The 22,147-nt window shown below is 49.5% G+C and overlaps 1 protein-coding gene across 1 annotated transcript in view; it reads left to right on the top strand.

Annotated features, from left to right (window-relative positions):
* Nucleotides 1–18,442: 18,442 nt before the first annotated feature.
* Nucleotides 18,443–22,147, top strand: part of ZCCHC14 (zinc finger CCHC-type containing 14) — a 49,887-nt gene continuing 46,182 nt past the window's right edge. The window contains exon 1 of the mRNA XM_058845616.1: nucleotides 18,443–19,436. Coding sequence (XP_058701599.1) covers nucleotides 18,873–19,436 — 564 coding nt within the window. The 5' untranslated portion in view covers nucleotides 18,443–18,872. The remainder of the gene's footprint in view (nucleotides 19,437–22,147) is intronic.

Genomic DNA, 22,147 nt, shown 5'->3' with positions numbered 1-22,147 from the left:
CACCAGTGGAATTGCTCAGCCTTCTGCACAGCCCTGGGCTTGGTCCCTACCATGGATTGATTGGGAAAAATACCAAATCAACAGGGCCTGCATTAAATAAATTAAATTGCAAAAGGGAGAGGGCTCAAGGTTCAGCTGTAAACAGGGAGGGAGACATTGAGCAGAGCAGCTCTGGGATGGAGAGACAGGACAACGGGAAGAGGCTTCAAACTCAAAGAGGAGAGATTTAGGTCAGATATTAGGAGGAAATTCTTCCCTGGGAGGGTGGGCAGGCCCTGGCACAGGGTGGCCAGAGAAGCTGTGGCTGCCCCTGGATCGCTGGAAGGGCCCAAGGCCAGGTTGGAGCAGCCTGGGATAGTGGAAATTGTCCCTGCCCATGGCAGGGGGTGGGACTGGATTGTTTTATTATCCCTTCTCACCCAAACAATTCCACAATTCTGTGACTGAATATCCTGCCTGTGCCACCTGCATGGAGGCAGAGGCTGGGGTTCAGAGCAGGCAGGAAGAAAAAGGAGGGAATTATCCCCTACCTCCAGCTCAGAGCCCTGCACAGTGGGACTCCCCAAAAAACACTTCTCTGGCATCACAGGAGGAGTCAGGGGCAGCTGTGGAATCCTGCAGCAGCTGGAGGGATGAGAAGCGCTCCAAGATGGGATCAAACTTGGTACATGTACAGATATCTTTGACTAAACAGGGCACCTCCCTCCCTGGCTCATAACCTTTCTGAGGATTGCTCACCTTCCACTCCCCTCCTGGGATTAAACAGGTGCAGCCACCACCAAGCACAAGAGCCAAAATATTCCCAAGGTCTCCCAACATTAGATTGAAATGTGCAGCTTTGAAAAGCAGGATGATTTTCATTTTTGCTTCCCATTCCATCCCTCCTGCAGTGAATTAAATTCCAGGGGTGTAGCATCACCTGATGTTGCTCCTAAGTTTTCTTTTCTCCACTTGGTCTCTGGCTAAATTACCCCCCAAACCAATTAAAGCCCAGAATGATACTGCAGCAAGCAGAACTGCTGCTAATCTTCCAGAAGATTGGAACTTATGGAAGTGATTGAAATGGTGGGAAATTACATTACGTGGACGAGGTCAGCCTTGGAGTTGTAAGTAGCGTTTTTCTTTTTTAATATGTGGCTGCTTCAATGCTAATAATCCCACAGGTCAGGAAAAGCCAAGACCTGGGTTAACCAGAAAGGAAAACTCCTGCGTGTCCTTGGGTTTTTCTGCGGGGCTGTGAAGAGCTGAGGAGAAAAGGATGAAATGTTTGGCATTGTGCAGCAACCCCGTGAGGGGAAATGGGCTTGCAGGGAGAGGAAGGATGGGGCTGGATAATGGGCATGTTCCAGGCATGTGGACAATAAATTACCTCGATTGCCTTCCCCGTGCTGGGCATGGGCTGAGTGCATTCCCTGGTCAGTGCCTGTATCGCATTAACCTGCTGCACGCAGGACGTGTCTGTTTATCCTGCCAATTACTGCCAATCTAATCAGCTTGAGCCGGGTAAAAATAGAGCCAGTTTCCGTGTGGAAATCAAGAGGCACAAAAACAGCAGCAAAGAAGCTGATCCTGATCAGCCAAGCACATGAGGGGAAAGGCTCACGGTGCCGGCAGCAGGAAATGGTTTGGGATGGTTTTTCCTTGTGGGCAGGAGGATTTGTTCCTCCAGGGCTGGATTCCCCCCAGCAGCCATCAGGCAGCCTGGAGGAAGGAGCTGGGGAGTGTGGGAATCACAGGCAGGCTGAGAGCTCCTCAGAGCATGGATGTTCCAAGTGCTTTCAGGAGAGAGGGAATAGGGCTGGAATCAGCTGGAAGAGATGCACGAGGGGAGGCTGATGTGTGGAACAGAATCATGGAATGGTTTGGGTTGGAAAGGACCTTAAAACTCATCCCATCCCACCCCTGCCATGGGCAGGGACACCTTCCCCTATCCCAGGCTGCTCCCATCAAACCTGGCCTTGGACACTTCCAGGGATCCAGGGGCAAACACAGCTTCTCTGGTCTCACCACCCTCACAGAATTCTTTCCCAAAATCTGATCTAAACCTGCTCTCTGTCAGCTAAAAGCCATTCCATGAGGATGGATGGATGATGGATGGATGGATGGATGGATGGATGATGGATGATGGATGATGGATGGATGGATGGATGGATGGATGGATGGATGGATGATGGATGGATGATGGATGGATGGATGGATGATGGATGGATGGATGGATGGATGGATGGATGGATGGATGATGGATGGATGGATGGATGATGGATGGATGATGGATGGATGGATGGATGGATGATGGATGGATGGATGGATGGATGGATGGATGATGGATGGATGGATGGATGGATGGATGATGGATGGATGGATGATGGATGGATGGATGGATGGATGATGGATGATGGATGGATGGATGGATGATGGATGATGGATGGATGATGGATGGATGGATGGATGGATGGATGGATGATGGATGATGGATGGATGGATGGATGATGGATGGATGATGGATGATGGATGGATGGATGGATGGATGGATGATGGATGGATGGATGGATGGATGGATGGATGATGGATGGATGGATGATGGATGGATGGATGGATGGATGGATGGATGGATGATGGATGGATGATGGATGATGGATGGATGGATGATGGATGATGGATGGATGGATGATGGATGGATGGATGGATGGATGATGGATGATGGATGGATGGATGGATGATGGATGATGGATGGATGATGGATGGATGATGGATGGATGATGGATGGATGGATGGATGGATGGATGGATGATGGATGATGGATGGATGGATGATGGATGATGGATGATGGATGGATGATGGATGATGGATGGATGATGGATGATGGATGGATGATGGATGGATGATGGATGGATGATGGATGATGGATGGATGGATGGATGATGGATGATGGATGGATGGATGGATGGATGGATGGATGGATGATGGATGGATGGATGGATGATGGATGATGGATGGATGGATGGATGGATGGATGGATGGATGGATGGATGGATGGATGATGGATGGATGGATGGATGGATGGATGGATGGATGGATGGATGATGGATGGATGGATGATGGATGGATGGATGGATGGATGATGGATGGATGGATGGATGATGGATGGATGGATGGATGGATGGATGGATGGATGGATGGATGGATGGATTTGTGGAACACCCAGCAGCTGTGCTCAATAACATCAAGCTGCTCTCCCCTGTAAGGGCCTGTGAAGGAGGTATCAATGAGAAGAGGAGCAGGACACGGCTCTGCAGGTGGTGGGATCCCATCCTCCTTCCCTCCATCCCTCTCTGATGTTTGCTGAGAGACAGAGGCAGATTTTTTGTGATCTTGGAATGTGAAAAATAAAACCAAGGGAAAACAACGAGATTTCCCCCAAATGCTTCATTTCCTCTTTTGGATCACCCTACAAAAAAGGAGTGTTGAGTTGTTTGTCCATGATAAACCCCAGATCCATCTCCAGGAGGACACAGCCTGCCACAGGGAGTGGCCCTTCTCTGCCCTTCTCATCCCAGCTGGAAAATCTCCTTATTTATTATATCTATATAAGACATATTATATATATTTATTTAATATATCTATTATATTGGATGTGGTTTCCCCAGCCACCCCCATCCCCCTGGATTTTCCACCCTCCTCCCTTGCCTGGAGCTCTGGGATACCCCTTGGCAGAGCAGGAACCCCAAAGTAACCAATTTTCCATCTCGGTAAGATGCCTGTGAATAAACCTGAGGTAGCCAGGCTTAACCAAACCAAGCAGGGCCTTCATTTCAAGGCTCAGAATTTTCTGTCTGAGCCTGAGGAGCGGGAACGCTGCCCATAATTAAGGGACATCTGTCACCCGCGTGTTCCCGCTGGGATTGTCAGGAAGTGCTGACATAATGTCAGGAGGAGAAACCTGCTTGGGAGCAGGGCTTGGCATGCTGGCTTCCAGCCCCAGCCCTGCCACGGGCAAAGGCTGCTCCTGCCCGATGTTGGGAAGGGCTGGAGGAGCTGCTGTGGGGCTCATCCTGCTCTGCCAGGAAGGGGAACATCCCAAAGATTTGCTAAATCTGGAGAAAAAGCCATTTCTGTTCCCTCTGTCCCTCCTCAGACTTGAGACAGGGTTCAAGCTGCATGAGGCTGAAAAAATAAACAACTTGGAGGGTATTTTTTTCTGGCTTTGAGGGCATTTGGGGTGTTTCCTGCCAAGAGCTTGGGTTTTTCTGGTTTAACAGATACAGGAAGTTGGGTTTTTTAAAATTCTGAGAATTTTTATAATCCAGAGAAGTTGAGGTTGTGGCTGCCTCATCCATGGAAGTATCCAAGGCCAGGTTGGACAGGGCTTGGAGCAACCTGGGATAGTGGAAGGTGTCCCTGCCCATGGCAGGGGGTGGAATGGGATCTTTAAGGTCCCTTCCAACCCAAACCAGTCCAGGATTCTGTGATCACTAAGAACTCCTGGACTGTGGGAGCTGGGATTTATAAGTATTGGCCAAATGGATTTTTGGGTTTTTTTGAAAAATATTATTTCCTCAAGCCCCCAGAGGGCTGAATCCTCAAATGTGACATCACTGATGGGGAAACTGAGGCAGAGACCAAGGACACACTCACTCCTCTGGTCTTACCCTTTGCAAAAGGTGCTGCTCTGACCCTTGGGATTAGAATCTGCTCTCAGAGGAAGAAATAAACCTCAACCAAGTCTTTTGGCACCTGATGAGAAAGCAGGGCTCTCGCTCTCAGTTTAATGGAGCTGCTGATGGACGAATTCCTGTGTGAATAATGAATGTTTGGAAATGCTTTGAGCACTGTAAATGCGAAGGACACTTGTGATTTCCCTGGGCTCTGAAAGCCAGTGGCAGAAGTTCCCAGAATTGTTTGGACTGCAGCAATAGGGATTTATAATTCATAACAAAGAAGAAAAGTCTCTCAGTGAACCAAGAAGACACAAAGATGTAAAAAAGTTGATGTCTCTCATATTTTTTTCTTATGAAATGCTGCTTTTTTCTGGGCTGAAAACCCATGGAAGGATTTATTCCATATTTGATGTAGGTTTTCAAACAAGGTTTTCTTTTTGCAGCCTGTTTTGTAGGGATTTAAACAGATGCATGCTTCAATCTGGATTATGTCTGGTCTATCCAAACATGAGGAATTCCTTTGCTTCCCAAAAGCCAGAGCAGAAAGTTATCCTGCACATTTCATGCATTGGGTTTAAAGGAGAAATAAAAATAAAAATAAAAAATAAAAATAAAAATAAAAAAATATAAAATAAAAATAAAAACAAAAATAAAAATAAAAATAAAAATAAAAAATAAAAATAAAAATAAAAATAAAAATAAAAATAAAAATAAAAATAAAAATAAAAATAAAAATAAAAATAAAAATAAAAATAAAAATAAAAATAAAAATAAAAATAAAAATAAAAATAAAAATAAAAATAAAAATAAGCAAAGCACAAAACAAACCCTCAGAAAACTCCAAGGCAGATTCACGGGCTTTCAAGATCTGCTTAAGGAATCAGCAAGCAGGATTCAGGAGCAGTTAATAACAGACTGTATTACATGGAACTATTAACGTGGGATAATCCAGGAGGAAAAGAAAGGGTGAGGGATAAGGGAACATCACCCTACAACAGTGAGACCTTCAGGAATCAAGCCATGAGAATTCTAAACCAGATTAACTCGGCTGTCGCTGTCAGGCACCAGCACAGGCACAGAGCAGGAGCAGCAGGGATGGGGAAGAGGAGGATATTTGGATTTTCCCTGGGATGAGGTGCACACCTCCGTCCTGCTGAAATAAAGGAGCCCAGGTGCTGATAAATCCCAGTGGAAACCGTTCTGAAGTGAGGGAACTTTTGGATTTGGACTGAAACTCATCCCAGACATGATGGGATGAATGGAGCTCCCCAAAAGGAGCAGAGCTGGAGGCTGCATTCCCTGTCCTCATTCACTTCATACCCAGCTTCATTTCCAGCCAGGAATACAATCTTCCCTGAGAGACTGAACCTCTCTCACAACCACCCCGAGCTCCTCTTTTACCTTCTGCTCATATTTCCCAGTATTGCTTGAGCCTTCCCTTTAAACTTCCCTCATGATTTGACAGGATTTTCAAGACCCTGTGAAATTTGGATGGTTAATTCTGGAGATCTCGGGGTGAAAGCTGGTGCCAGATGAAAACCTGATCCAATCTGTCACTTACCTTGAATGCCCCATCTTTATCAGGAGACAGGAGCAGACAGGGGGCTCAAATTCTAAAGTAAAGGGCCCAAACTTTGGAATGAAAAGCCTCCAGGTTATTTGTTGGAAGAGAAAATTTGGAAGGAACTGGATTTCAATCTGCATGCGGGCACCCAAGTGATTAGCAGAGCTGCTGAGCACTCAGATTTGGCCTTCAGCTCTGGATTTATCGATCCTGAGTGCTCACACACAGCTCTGGAGTGCTGCAGAGCAGCCTCTGCTCCTCCTGACATGCCGGCAGCACCCAGCCCCAACATGATCCATCCCTAAATCTCTGTACAAGTCTCCAAAATTCCTGCAGGGCAGTGGGTGGTAGAGGGATACATCCCAAAACGGGGAAATCACATCCTGGGGAAAACCAGAACCATCTGAAACGAAACCCTGGCCCAGCTGAAGTCGATGAAAGTTTGAACAGGGCTGAGGTCTCGCTCTGTCTGCAACAGGCGCCTGCTCCAGTGTCCCAAAAAAACCTCCTTAAACAGGAGCAGGCTGCCCATGGTTCTCATCAGTCTCAAGTACTTCCTATGTTTATTTTCTTGGCCCAGCCCCAGCTTTGCCAGTTGCTGCTCTGTGCACTCTGCTGGCCTGTGCTCCCTCCCGTGTCCTCACACGTCCTGGCTGCCCTTCCCATCCCAAACTGCTCAGCAGTGCCACTCCGAGCCCTGAATCCCACCCCATCCTCCTCCCCACATATCCCTGCTTTATGTTTACTCCCCAGAATGCTTCGGGATCATTCTGGGAAGAAAGAGTCTCCAGCAGTGTAAGATGAGACCATCCGTGGGTGGCTCCTCCATGAGGATGTGGCTCAGCCCCGGATCCTGCTATTCCCATCCCGGGAAATCGGGCTGCTCACAGGGATCAGGGACCACAGACCTGGGGACAGGGTTTCTTCTTGTCCCTTGGCCACAGCTGGAAACAGCTGGGGATGGGCAGCCCATGGTCTGTCCAAGCTTCACGTGTGATCCACTAAATCCATCCTCGTGACACCAGGGAAGCCACCAGGACCAAAAGGTTGGCCACAGCCAACACCAGCCCTCAGCCAAGCGTGGTTTTATTGGAAAACTTCTCTCAGGCGAGTTTCTTTCTCCTTTACCATCCCTGGTTTTCTGTCTGTCAGCCAGAAATAATTGCCAATGCATGATCCTGACTTTTGGGTTCAGAAGTACCAAAATCTTCCAAAAGCCTGGGAAAGAGGGGGCTGTGCTGGCTGCTGACACAGCCCTCACCCACCTGCTCAGGACACTGCTGCTCCTGCTTTGTCCTGAATTCCCAGTCAGGAGAGTGAGGATCAGTCCTGCTGGTGTGGCTCAGGGTCAGCCCTTCATCCCATCTGCTCTGGATCACCCACTGGGACCTGGGACAGGAGCAGACGGCTCCAAACCCGAGCCACCTTGGCTGAAATCCACAGGAAAAGCTGTCAGGATGTGCTGCAGAGTCAGGCAGCACCGGGCTTTGGGATGTAGCCACGTTCCCCTTCCCCTCCCTCACTGCTGTCACCTGTAGCTTTCCAGACACTCATCCCAGGAAGGTTCCTATCCCCTCATTAACCAGAAATCCACATGCCCCAAAAGTTCCCATGCTGGACAGGCAGGTGGGGAAGGTGATGCACAGGGATGGATGTGCCCAGGATCCACAGAGGCAGGGCAGGAACAAAGATATCTCGTGATCCAAGGATTCATCTTATTTTTTCCATGTGTCAGCTGCAGCTGCACCACAGAGAAACCAGTCTCCACACCGCTGGGGGTGCCAGGACACAGGGAATGGATTCCCACTGCCAGAGGGCAGGGTTAGGTGGGATTTTGGGAAGGAATTATTCCCTGTGAGGGTGTGAGGCCCTGGCACAGGTGCCCAGAGAAGCTGTGGCTGCCCCTGGATCCCTGGGAGTGCCCAAGGCCAGCTTGGATGGGGTTTGGATTAACCTGGGATAGTGGAAGGTGTCCCTGCCTTTGCAGGGATGAGCTTTGAGGTCTCTTCCACCCCAAACCATTCCTGTGATTCTATGACTGATCCCCACAGTTTCACCAACCCTTCCACAAAATTACAGAACTTTGTTTTTCCAAAGCTTCAAAACCAAGCAAGACACTTTTAAATCTGCTGTGCCTGCTGCAAGCAGCCCAGCCCTGAGGGTGTTCTGCTCCTCCAAAGGGGCTTCTCTGGGATGGAGAAGAAAATCCATTCCATAACTGGGCTGTTACCTGATGTTGGGTGATTTTTGGCAGAGTTGAAGATGGGGCCCATCCTTTACTGTCTGTCCTCACCACTACACCTCGAGCACAACCAGGGACAGCCATGCAAACGGTTGTTTTCCACCAGAACTACCACTTTTTTTTGTGGATAATACTTGTTTTGTTTATTTTTATTGAGGATTTCCTATTCACATCCAAACAGTGCCCGGAGCCCCCTGGGAATGTTGAGATCTCCTGCTCTCTACATCCCCTTCTTCAAAACAATCTCTGCCTGCAAAATACCCCCAGTCCAGCTTGGACAACGCTTTCAGGCACACGGTGGGGTTCTTGGAAATGCCCTGTGCAAATCCAAAGGGTTGGACTTGATGATCCTTTTGTGTCTCTCCCAACTCAGAGCATTCTGTCATTCCACGGTTCTGCTTTAGAACGGGCAGGGCAACAACTGAGTCCAAAAATGGGTTTGGATTTGCCCAGTCCCGAAATGCACGGCACAAAGTTGTGTTTTCCACGATTGCTGGGCTCTGTAGCAACAGTAGGTTCCTGGCACCCTCTAATGGAAAAGCTCCGTCACTGAATCACCGTCTCGGCTCCTGCCTTTCTATTTTTAATCCAATATCACAGGAATAACTCTGAGCCAGGCACGATACACGGCGTGCCAGGAAGGACCTGGAGAATGTGCTGAACAAATGTCAGGGCTGCTCTTGGGGAAGGAGAGGCTGCCTGGTGCTCGCCCCCAACGCTGGGAATCCAACACGCCCAGGGATCGCTGCTTTGCTTATGGAAATGCAAGGGAAGAGCTCATCAGCGCTGACATTTGGGCCTTGTTTGTGAATTTAAGGCACATGCTCAGGGGTTAATCGTGTCACATTGCCTGCCCTTCCCTTTCCCCCTCCTCTCCCTCGGCCGCATCCATAGGGTGGAATTTTCTAGGATGTTTTTCCAAGTTTGGTGTCCTGGAAGTAGCTCAAATCTCAGGTCGGACTTGGCCCTGGAGCTGTTTGTAAACAGAATTCCTGCTTGAATTATAAGGTATTTTTAAAGCTAGAAAGTGACACCCGTAGCCAGGGACAGTCCAAGGATTTGTCCCCAGCTTGGGGGGGACTCCTGACATTTAGAGGCACAGAAAAAGCTGGGGTGGTGGCGAGCACAGGGCTCCTGTCAGCCCCAAGTGTCCCATGGCCAGGAGAAGGGGGCAGGACATGGCAGCTTTTGGGTTCAGGAGCTGGGATCCAGTCTGGGGATCCCAGGATGGATCAGGGGAAAGAACTGGCTTTTCCACAGTGGCTCAGTGAGATGCCTGCCCAGCTTAAACATGGAATTTCTGCCAATTGTGAGTCTGCCCCTTGCTGAGCTGCCAGAGGAGGAGCGGGGTAGGAAGTAGGACCCAGCCCATCAATCTCTCCCTTGTCCTTTACACACTCTACACCCAGGGAAAAATAAAATAATTTAAATAACTGTTTAAGACAGGAAAATCCAATTTCCAGCAAATGCTGCTCCGTGCCGGTCTCAAAGCTGTGGAGAGGAGCTCGGAGTCCTCAGAGAGGGGCTCTTCATCAGGACACAGGGAATGGCTTCAAACTGAAAAAGAGCAGGGTTGGATGGGATATTGGGAAGGAATTCCTCCCTGTGAGGATGCTGAGACCCTGGCACAGTTTCCTGGAGAAGCTGTGGCTGCTCCTGGATCCCTGGAAGTGTCCAAGGCCAGCTCGGAGCACCCTGGGCCAGTGAAAGGTGTGGAATGGGACGGGCTTTAAGATCCTTTCCAACCCAAACCATTCCATGATTCAGTGATAGGCTGCACTGTGCAGGAGGCTCCAGCACATCAGGTGGAGCTTCCCTTGGGAAAAGGCTGCCAAAAAACAACGAAAGCTAAAGAGAAAGCAAACAGCCCAGAGCCTGGCAAATGTGCCATTGGTGACAGCGAGAGTTTGACACTCCCGTGGCCCCCTGTGATTCCTTTGTCTTACAACAGAGAGCAAAAAGCAGGCTGTGATGTGCCAGACCATAAAAAGCAGAGGACCAGTATTCCCCAGTATCCCCTGAGGCTTTCCCGAGCCCCTCAGGTGAATTTTACCTGTAAGTTTGAGGCACAGTTGAACACAGACCTCTAGAAGCGAGAGCCAGTCCCAAAATTTAGCAGTTCTCTTCTCAAATCCCTTCAAAACCCTTTTACTTTTAGAATCCCAGTTTCCACAGCAACAAGACACACAGCTCTCTGCGGAGTTTAGGGCTATAAATAACCCCAAGATCTATAGTTGTGATATTAGCTATGAGGGCTTTAAAAAAAAATTCTAAAAAATTGCGTGTGGTAATGAAGGGAATGGCTCATCTCTGAAAGGAAACAAATTTAATGAGGAAAAGATGGTTCCTAACTCGGTTTAGAGCATAGCTTTGAACAAAGGAAAGCTGCTCCTGGTAAGATCCTGCCTTTTCTGAAAGTCAGATTGATTTCAGTCGGATTTTTGGGAGTGGTGCTTTGCAATCTCCCTTTTATCTCTGTTGAAACGCTGTGCTGTCTTCAGAAAAGAAGGCAAAAATGGCAATTAGGTGTTGTTTTCCCAGCCTTTCTCATTGTGGGAAAGCAATTAAAAGGTAACACTGAGCCAGGTTCTAGCACAGCCCGACCCCTGCCTGCCACAGCAGCCACTCCATCCCTCTTTGGGAAAAGGATGTCTCCATGTGCTAACTTTAAACACATCTTTTAATCCTAATTGCTCCTCTGATCCGGGAGGGAAGATGCTATTCCTCGGGATGCAGTCAGAGGGCAGGAATCCAGTCTGCTGGCCCCAGAGAAGTGCTGGCCTCCCCCCTTGACATCAGCGTGTAAACAAAGGCACAATCCCATGAGGGAGGATAAATATTGGCCGTGTTGGAAGCAAAAGAGGAAATTAAATAACCATCACATGGCGTAAAAACCAGCTCATCAGGGGAAGGGGGGGGACTGGTGGCTTGGAGCTGGCAGAACAGATTTGTATACAGTAGTGAGGAGGAGGAGATGAGGAAGGAGAAGAAAGGAAACACAAATCAAAGAGTTATTTGGAGTTTCCTCTCTTCCAAGCAGAAGGTCCGTGTTATTCAAACAGATGCACTGCATGTCACCAGTTTGCTGGTGTTTGTTATTTTAAGGATGGTCTTAGGGAGAAAATAAATTCCACGCCGAGGCTCCTTTATACCCATTTTAGGCAGTCTGTGGAGAGGAGCCCAAAGAGTGGGGTTGTGGAGATTCCTCCAGGCTGAGCTGCTGGTACATCCTCTGCTCTGTCTCCAGGAGGGAATTTGAGTGAACTGCTGGGAAGGAATCCCACAGCAGCTGCAGCTCGGGGCAGGCTGGGGCAGGAACCCAGCAGCAGCAGCAGCACCGTGAGGCTGCACTGCTGCTGCTCCTTCCCAGGGCACCCAGGGAGCTGCGAGGGAAAAGTGCCTGCTACAAGGTGGGTAGGCAAAATCCAGCAGAACATGGAAATGGGGAGGTGTTCTCTGGCCAGACATTCCCTGCACAGCGCTGAGTGGAGACTCTTTGGGCTGGGGGGACAGAGGACTCTGCAGCAAGAGGGGAATAATTCATTTAAATGTGATCCCTTCGAGTCCAGGGATCTGAGCATCCATCGAGGTCCTCTCTGGGCTCACCACCACTGGAAAAATCCTGTGGGTGATGACCTGCAGTGGTGCCTCCCCAAAGGAATGGGTTTTACAACCCAGGATAAAGCAGGGAGCAGGACAACGTTAAGTCTCCCATGAGCCACACCAAAGTCAGGGTTTGTTTCTCCTGAAGGTGTTGTTTTGTCCATGGGGAGAAAAGTGAGATATAAACCACATTATTCTGGCCCCCAACAAGTGGTCTGGTGGAGATCTGCTGCTGATGTGACACAAGCACCTGTTTGGTGTCTTTTTTCTGACATTGCCCCACTCAGAGCTGTAGGAATTTTTGATGGGAAAGAACCAGCACAAACATAATCCATATACAGAAAAAAAAAAAAAAAAAAACCAACAAATTAAATGCCCAACTGCAATGTCTGAGCTCAGAGTGCAAACATTTAATTCAGCACCTCCTGCCCCAGTGACATTTCTGGATGGATTGTGTTTTCTAAAAGGTTTTCAAGCCTCTCTCCTCCTCTGGATAAAAGCAAAGCAAGAGGAGACATGAAAAGCCTTTCCCTTCAGAGAACACATCAGGCACAGGACACGCCGTGGGCCTGACGGAACATTTCTGTCCCTGTGATTAACTGATCACCACGCAGGATATTTCAGAAGCTTTTTTAATAGAAGACACAAAAGATGGGAATCAGTAAGAAATAGTAAAAGGAAAAGAAAACATGAGGCATTGCAGAGGGAGCAGGCACCAGGCCCATTCTCTGAGGGCTGTGTCCTGCTCCCACTGAAATCAAAAGGAGTTTTAGAGTTGGCTGCAGTGGGAACAGGAACAGTCCTTAAGGCACTAATTAGTACAGCTGGTTGAATAATGCATAATGAACAGTTCATTCAGCTAATTTCATCTCTTTTTCTATTCATGACTTGCCCATGAACCAATCCCAATTTTCTCATTTTGGTCATCGTTCAGAAGCTATTTGTGGGTTTCTTCAGGAAATCATCCCCAGTGTGTGATTCCAGCGCACATCCCGACATGTAAATATTGGGAATTTGCACAGAAGTGTTTAAGGGTGGGACCTGCAGGTGGGACAGGTGACAGCAGCTCTCTAAAGGTGAGCTGGGACAGCTGGGGCTGCTCAGCCTGGAGAGAAGGATCCAGGGAGATCTCAGAGCTCCTTCCAGTGCCTAAAGGGGCTCCAGGAGGGACTTTGGACAGGGACATGGAATGAGGGAATGGCTCCCACTGCCAGAGCGCAGGGTTAGGTGCGATATTGGGCAGGAATTGTTCCCTGTGAGGGTGGGCAGGCCCTGGCACAGGTGTCCAGAGAAGCTGTGGCTGCCCCTGGATCCCTGGAAGTGCCCAAGGCCAGGCTGGAGCACCCTGGGTTAGTGAAAGGTGTCCCTGCCCATGGCAGAAGTGAAATGGAATGAATTTTAAGGTCCTTTCCAAATCAGGTCGTTGTTTTGTTTTTGCCCAAGCTGATTTTCTATAACCAACTGCAGCAAGAATTTCAAATGTTGCAAAGAAACACTGAACTTTACACCCACATTCAGCACATACTTGGGCACTTTCCTTTTCTTCCTCGTCCTTTCTCCTCCAGCACTTTAAACAGATCTGGCTGGTTACTAGAATACTGACCCAAGGCAGCGAGGGAAGGGATATGATGTGAAAACACCCCAAGGAATGTCGCTGGAATAATCTAGTAAATACTTCCAGATTTTCCTTTCCAGCTCTGAAGTGTTTTGGCTTTAGCAAGGGCTAAATTAACATTGTGTAATGGATGGGGGCTGGAATCAGCCTGTGGATCACAGAGGACAGCTCTGTGCTGGGCTGCTGCCCACCCCTAATTTGGTAAAGTCACCCAAATCGTGATTTTGGTGGGGTAAGATTGAAGTAAGGGAATGTTCCAAACAGGAATGCAAAGGAAATCGCTGTCCTTGCAGCCAGGAGAGACAGGGACAGGCAGGGAAACCCAGGAGCGCTTCTTGTGCAGCAATTCCCGAGACAGATGCAAGGAGCAAGGGAAGGGAGCTGGGCAGTGCTTTTGGCAGCAGGGGACTGTGGATTTTCACTCTGAAGGAAGTCCCAAAGGGAACCTCACAAAGCCAGAAGGGCATCCTGGCTTCTGGGGCCAAGGAGGGACGTGCCAGCACTGCTGGAAGGGACACAGGGGACAAAGGGGCAAGGGATGTTCAGGGCTGCTCAGGCTTTGAATTTTGCAAGGTGACAGATGAAACAGAGCGTGATTGAGGGGGATCTTCACTGAGGGAGAGGCGGGCCTCTCTCTTATGCCTCCAGCTGGAAAAAAACCCCTGTAAAATCCGTATTTACAGGCACTGGTGTGCGTGCCGGAGTCTATCGGCAGAGGGCAGCGACACTCGCAGGCACTGCTCATCCCTGGCAGCCTTCACTCCATCCCGCTCCTGTCACAGCAAGGACACCTTCCCCAGCCTGCCCAAACCAAACCCGGCTTCATCCTTGAAAATCAAACTCCAAGGGATGCTGCAGACCCCACATCTGGCCGCTTTTTTGGTTTGTTTTTTTTTTTTTTTTTCCTCCCCCCTCCTCTTCCCAAAGCCCACGTGATATTTTTCTCTGCGCTTCAAAGCTGGGGTTTGTTTGTTTTTTCAAGCCCGAGAGCTCCAATTCCAGCATCTGCGTGGAAGCCGACAGGAAATAACCCGTGTGGCTCACAAGCAGTTGAGAGAACATGCAAGGGCAATATTTATCTTCCCCTTCCGTGGATGGGAGTGGAGACACGCAAGGCTCCTGCCACTCACCGCATCCCGGCAGGAAAGGACAGGGTGGAGCCGCAGGATCACAGCATTTCGGGCTGGACTGGGAGAGCTGGGAGCCAGCCAGGGCAGAACGGCAATGAGGAGGAAGGTTTGGAACGAGGCAGCCAGGAAAGGATGAGGGAAGGAGCAGGGAGATGATCAGCGTGGGGAAATTTGGGAGAGGTGAAAGGAGTGTCTCCAGAAGAGCCGGCAGCTCTGGGGTGAAAGGCACTGAGATCCCACTTTAAACACCCAGTTGGTCTGTCAGGTTTTATGTTCATCCATGGGCTTTCAGATCGGATCATCCTGGGAAAGCACTCAATCCCAAAAAGAGGGAAAGCTGTTTTGGCACAGAACCCACCCCAGGGGAGGCTGCCCATCACAGCTGACTCAAACCCAAAAGAGCAGTGGGTTCCTCTCTGGCTTTGCAAGTCTTTTTGGTAGAAGGTTTGGATTTCCAGGCTGGATTTCTGGCAGAAGTGCTAAGATTTAAGCCACATTTAGGAGGTTTAAAATGTCAAACCTGTCATTAAATGGGCAGAAGATTTTGCAAGTGTTGAACAGCCTCCTGAAGGCTCCTAAATGTGGTGTGGAAAAGCTCAGAGAAGGTCCCTGTGGAGAAGTTCTGTGGGCTGGGAGCACTGGGAACTTGATAGATCTGGGTAACTCAACTGGTCTTTTATCCAGCAGCCTCCCAAATAAATCTACTTTTCCATGGTAGAGATTCTCATTTCCAGTGTCTCTGTAGATGGACACAGAAGTAAATACTCTCCTTTCACACTGGACTCAGTCACCCACCTCACACTGAATTATTTCAGTTAATTTTTACAGGCTTTTGGCCATTCTGTGTTACACAAACTCACTGGAAGGAATTTATCTGTGATAATTAGGATATGATAATCCCATGATAAAGGATTTGGCTACAATTGCTCTGAGGTGCTGCTTCTGAAGGTAAAGAAGCACTTCAGCCAAGCTCCTTGGTTTAACAGAGCTGAGGAAATCCAAACAGGAGAATTCAGACCCTTAGAACAGCAGGTAAAACTGAGATGTTGAAGGACTGGATCCTCTCTCAGTCCTCAGCTCACTGCAACATCCAACAACAGCCTTGGCATGCTCTGAAAATACAAAAAGAGAAAAATTACTTATTGCTTACTGATTATTCCAGCAAGGAATCTTCCCCAGTTGTGTCAAGCATGCACAAAGAGAATTTTCAGGGAGAACAGGCAGGAAATGGGATGATCTGGGGGTGAAATGAGGAGCCAGTTTGGTGTCCTGTGCTTGTAAGAGGAACAAGGCTGCACAGGCACCCCAGAACGACCTTCACTCCCAACCCACTGCCTGGAAAAGTGGTAACACGAGCTCTTCCTCAGTTGATTTACCTCCCTGAAAGCAGCTCCTGGCTCTGCCCCTGGACAGCCAGGAATTCTTGGGGACAGAATTATGTCACGCACCTTTTGGTTTCCTCAGGCTTCACCCAAAGCCATTTCTAATCAGAGAAAAGGCTCCCAGTTCACTTATTACACTTCAGGTTAGGGTTTGTCTTGCTGTCTGGCATCAAGGACAAAAAAAATCTGGCTGTAAACCACAGAATCACTCTTTTGTAACAAAATTCTCATTCAAACATTTATTTAGACTCAGTCTTAGATGTGATTCCCAAGCAGAAAGTTTCAACCTTCTTCACCTTGCTACAGAAACCTGACTTTGAGCACAGTGTGAAGCTTTCAGGATGGATTAGCGGATAAAGGACGTGCTTTCAGCATGGATAAAGACATCAATATAAGCAGAAAGGCCACTAAAGAACTCATCATGCCCATGCCAACAGCCTGACCGGGGCTAGAACTCAATGCAGACCTTTCCTAAGGGACTGAGAGCACTTCCTCTGTTTTCCACAGATCTCTTCCTCCCATGGACAATGCCGGGCACGGCAGGAAAAGGAAGCACATATGGTTTGCACTCCATGAAGGCTCTCTGCAAGGAAAGGACACAGAGAGGCTGTGGGGCTGTCAAGGACCCTCTCACAGCAGGAGAACAGAAGCAGGGTTGTGTCTCTTTACAATATATGACATTATGCAGCCCGTCAGTGTCCTCTTCCTGCTGATTCCTGCATTTCAGTGGGACTCCAATAAATGCAGTCGATGGCCTGAGATATTCCACAGGGAAATAAAAAAGGATAAACTACCAGCATTTGGAATGTTTGTGGTGCAGCAGTTTGTCTTGGCAAGGTGTATAATGAGATTTCCAATAAACCATCACCCAGAGGAATGAGACTTTCTCTTCTGTGATACCAGCACAAGTGGTCACACAACTCATGTGAGAGCCCACATTTGGGCATCTGCACATCCCATAAAGATCAACTCGAGACAAAATGCAATTTTGCCTTTAAAAACACCAATGGTGGCTCTTTCATTTATCTGCGGCGCAGCAACGTTGCACTCGTGAAAATAAAACACACGGTCCATCTTCCAAGATTACCATCATATAAATCCAAGCTTGGATTAATTTGCTGCCTGCCTGAGGTTGCATTTAAAATTGTTATTCCTGGCTTGTCCCAGTTAAAGGTCTTCACCCATGTCATTTATCCAGCTGATGTGCAGTCTGGCTACTGGGCTACCACAGCCAAACAGCCGAGTGCCATGGAAAAACACCATGAAAAACAGAAATCGTGTCCGCCCCTTGGCCGCCCGTGCAAATCTGCAGCCAACAACCCTGCTAGAAAATGTGCATTGCTACATCGCTGTCAGCCAGAATCACAGTTTAGAATGGAGAGTGGGAACGTGGGGGGGCGAAAAAATGATCATGTTGAGAGGTCTTTGGTGTCTCTTTTGTTTCCACACTGTATTTAAAGACAATCCGGAGTCAGGTGCCAAACTGGCTGTGGGTTGGGTTGGTGGCGGCTCAGGGAAGCGCCGATGCCAAAAGCTTCATCGGGGTTTTGGCATCAGCACCCAGCAGCAGCCCAGGCTGCATCCCTGAGGCTCTTTGTTATCCTAAAACAACGGCTGAGGAAGGAGAGCATCGCAGCCATTCCCTCTCCTGCTCCATAGGCTCCTCGTGGCTGGAATGAGGTGTTTTGACTGAAAAGGCAGGGAAAAGGCACCTCCTGCCCACAGTGGAAGCAGCAAAGAGCACGGACAGCGCTCTTTGAGCAGGGGGACAGACTTAAAATGCAGCGGCAATGAAGGACAGAAGGAAGGTGCCCACACATGATTTGGGATGTCAGGATTCATCCCGAGGCTCCTCTCCATCCCACAGGCATAACCCTGCGGCGAAGACAGGAGCCCCAGGCCCAAAGCCTCCATCTCTGCGGGGTCAGCGGGAGCAGGGCAAGGCACAGCTGTGCCCTGAGCGGGGTCATCGCCCCTCAGAGACCCCCGGGGCAGCGGCGGCTGCGGCCGCGGCCCCTCCGCACCCGCGGGCGGCCACACACAAAAGGCACTCGTTCCCGCCCCTCTCCTATTTAACGACTCCTCGACCAATCAGCGCCAGGGGCGGGGCTAAACCGGGAGGATTGACAAGCCCCCGAGACCCCTCTCCCGAGAGCGCGGAGGGGGCGGGGAGAAGCGAGGCCGCAGCCAATCACCATGGGCGGGCGGGCGGCTCGGCCAATCAGCGGCGCGGGGGGCGTGTCCCGCCGCGGGGTCAGGCCGGGAGCGAAGGCGCCCGTCGCTCCCTGTTCCTCCCGCTCCGCTCGCGGCCGAGCCTCCTCACCGCGGGATCCCTCCGCCTGCGCGCAGCGGCCGGCGGGGTGTGCGCGCCGCTCCGTGCCCCTCCGCCCGGGAGGGATTATTTCCCGCGGTCGCGGCGGCGGGGCGGCCCCGGCGGGGCCGGGGGATGGAGGCACCGGGCGCCCGCCGGAGGGACGGAGGAGCCGCCCCGTGAGGGAGGAACGGGAGCGCAGCGGCCTCCTCGGGGCCGCCGGCGGGCGGGGACCCCGCGGCCAGGCCGCGCCTCAGCGCTCGGGCCTGCGCCGCCCTCAGCGGGGCCCGGCCCGGCCCTGCCCGCCCGGGGCTGCCCCAGGCCGGGTGTGCGAGCCCCGGCCGGGGCGTGCTCAGCGCGGGGCACCATGGTGGAGAAGCGGTGCCCGCGGCTGCAGCGGGACGGCGTGTACCGCTGGTTCTCCGAGCTGCCCTCCCCGCAGCGCGTGGAGTTCCTGTGCGGCCTCCTGGACCTGTGCATCCCGCTGGAGCTGCGCTTCCTGGGCGCCTGCCTGGAGGACCTGGCCCGCAAGGATTATCACTCCCTTCGCGACTCCGAGATCAAGGCCAACAACCCCGCCGACCTGGGCAGCCTCACCAACCTGACGGACGAGGTGGTGCGCAGCAAACTCCTGGTGTCCCTGGCCCTGCTCGGCTCTGCCCACCGGGAGGCCGCCGGGGTCCTGTTCCGCACCCTCACCCACATCGACTCGGTCATCAACAACTACGGGCTGCAGCTCAACGAGGGCCGCACGGGGGATGAGTTCCTGTTGCTCTTCACCATGGCATCCAACCACCCGGCGTTCAGCTTCCACCAGAAGCAGGTGCTGAGGCAGGAGCTCACCCAGATCCAGAGTCTCATGGCCAGCACCAGCAAAAATCCCAGCACCTCTACCCTCAACACCATGGCAACCTATCCTGGCTGCCATAAGGTGGGTATCCTGCTTTTTGCACGCTGGAATGGCACCGGGCTGTGTCTTCGGCTCTCATTTTAAACGGTGCTCTAGCACGGTGTAAATGGCAGCTTCAGAGGCTGGCAGTCGGGTGATGATGGGGATGGTCAGCTGAGGGCACAGGCAGAGGATGGATGGAGTTTTTACGAGCTTGTGACATTTAAATGAGAAGGGGTTCAGAAGCAGATCAGCAGCAGCGATATAAGCCTTCCCTGATTGCTTCTCAAAGCATCTGCTGGGGGAACAGTCCTGCCAGTGCATGGAAAATCAGCTTTAGGAAGAGAAATAAATGCATCTCTAGATAAAAGCATCTGTTTGAAAGTTCCCTCTGGAAAAAGTTGGAAAGGAGGAGTTGCTGTCCAGTGGCAAAGCATCTTGGTGAGACTGGGTTTTGTTTGGACGGATGTGATGGCAAACATTTGGAGTTGCTGGTGTTAAGCTAAAAGAAACGTTGTCGTTTTCTGTCACTCTGCATCCCTCGGGCATTGATCCTGGTGTCGGGGTTCACCGTCATTAACTTGCTGTTCTTTCATTCAGTTGCTAACAGTTAAGCCAAACAGGAACGTTTTAAGATGTGCTGTAAGTCATTAGATATGTGACTGCTTAATTGCTGTCAGCCCGCTACAAATTAGGGAGTCAGAGTGTCTTTCTGCCCGATTTTAACCCGCTTGAAAGTTCAGTCTAAGCACCAGCTTAGAGGGTGCTTGTGAGAAGTTAACGGGCTGCACCTTTGAGGATGAGTGGATGATGCGTTACCCTGCTCTTGGGTAACCTTGGGGAATACCTTAAAGCAGTCAAAAGCCCTGTATTGGAGTAATATCCTAAATAAAGCTGTTCCTGAGGGCTGAGTAGAGATTTCACTAAGTTGAGCGCTCAATTCCAGACTGAGACAGAAATCTTCCTCTGAATACAAATTCCCTTCCAATTTCATGTTTCTTTAAGCACCTCTGATTTGTAAAATTGAGGTATTATTCTTCCCTTCCTGTTTGTTCCTGTCCCTAACCTGCTGTAATAAGGGGAAAGAGCAAGTTATGGGAGAGCCTCTTCATTCAGGTGAAACCTCCATGTGGATAAAATACAACTGGAAAGAATATTTCACACAGGATGCAGAAGGGTATAATTAAAACCAGAAAAAAGCTTCTTTTCACATACTTAACTACTTGCAGCTTTCCTTATTCAAATGATGCAGCGACCCTGGGTTAGAAAGGAAAGGCTGTAAATCATATCCAAGTTCCCCCAAAATAAGACAAGCAAAAAAGAAAAAAATAAAAGATAAAATCAGACAGGTCAGAAGGTTTTTGAGAGTCTTCTTTCTGAGCTGCAGGATTTATGGAACTGAAAAACTCCGGCACTATGTATGTCAATCTAAGATGGACGGAGAATCCATCCTGCCATTTTTCCTGCCAGGAATAAGGCAGCCAGGATCGTTTGATTTTTTCTTTTCTTCTGAGCTCACTGAAGGGTTGTCTCTTTAAAAAGCACATTTTTATAGAAATCTGTGTTGAATCTTGGTTGCTAAGAACAGAGTAGTGAGAGGGAACACAAAGGTGACTTTGCCTTCACAGTCTCTGAATGTGCATTTTGTTTGAAGTGATGCAGATTCCCTTAAGATTTTTTTTTTTTGGTTGTTCTTAACTGGGTGATTCTGCTACTTTTAGAGTAAGCAGTTGGCTTAAAGCAGGAGTTGGATGAAGCAAGTGGAAAAAACAATGTCTTTCTCCATTCAGCCCTGTTTAATTATGCACAAATAAATTCTGAGTCCTTGTGGTGTTACCAAGTGATGCTGTGACAATCCTTGTGCTGTAACCATCACCTAGAAAAAACCAGCCAGTGTGGATGTGGAGAGCAAGTGAGTACCCTGGGCTGCTGCTCTTCCCTCTTGGAATTGGAGAATTCCCTCCCTGGTGCCAGCACTTTCTCATGGCTCCTGTTGCTTTACTCCAGTGTGAGCCACACTGAGCTGGGGCTGGAAGCTGGGTGTTAAATGGGGGAATTCTGCTCCTCTCTCAGCTCATCCTTAAGGAACTGGAGAAATGCTCACCATTTGAGGTCCTGGAAAACTTCAGGAAGCTGGGATGGCGTGGATGTGAGAGGCAAACAGGGAGCTGTTTGTGAACTGGCTGAGTTATCCTCTAGTTTTCCCCTTGGGAGAGTGGGAATAGGGTGTAACTCCTGTGTAACTGTACCTGCCCTGCTGTTACAATTTCTGATTTATGGTTAACTTGTTTAGTCAGGGAGATACAACAGAAATCTGAGCAGTGCTCTTTGTTCTCCTTGCAGAAACAAATGGGAATGTGCTGCTTCTGCTTAGCCAGCCCTATTAAAATATGCCCCAACCTGATATTAGCTATAACTTTTTCCAGAGGATTGGACCTTGCAATCCTTTTTCCATCTCCTCTTTCACATTTAACAGTGAAATATCTCAAAATCAAATCGTGTTTAACAGTGAAGAGACTGAATAGTTGATACAAATTTGCTGTAAATATTTTGTGATTCCTCAAGTTGCTTTGGGATAGGTGAACACAGCTGAAGATGGTCAGTGATGCAAACTGCTTTTTGCTGTTTCCTTTTGCTGCCTGCAGTTGCCAGCTGTGGAGGAGGCTTAAAACAGCTGCCCATATATTTTTTTTTTGCTTTTTCAGATGCTTCTTTTCTTACCTGAATCTTAACTTTGCAGGAAAAGGTGGCTG

Source organism: Poecile atricapillus, chromosome 10 (assembly GCF_030490865.1).
Source record: "Poecile atricapillus isolate bPoeAtr1 chromosome 10, bPoeAtr1.hap1, whole genome shotgun sequence".
In the NCBI taxonomy this organism is placed as follows: Eukaryota; Metazoa; Chordata; class Aves; order Passeriformes; family Paridae; genus Poecile; species Poecile atricapillus.
Note: the sequence above shows the minus strand (reverse complement) of the source record. Positions and strands in the feature narration are given on the sequence as shown.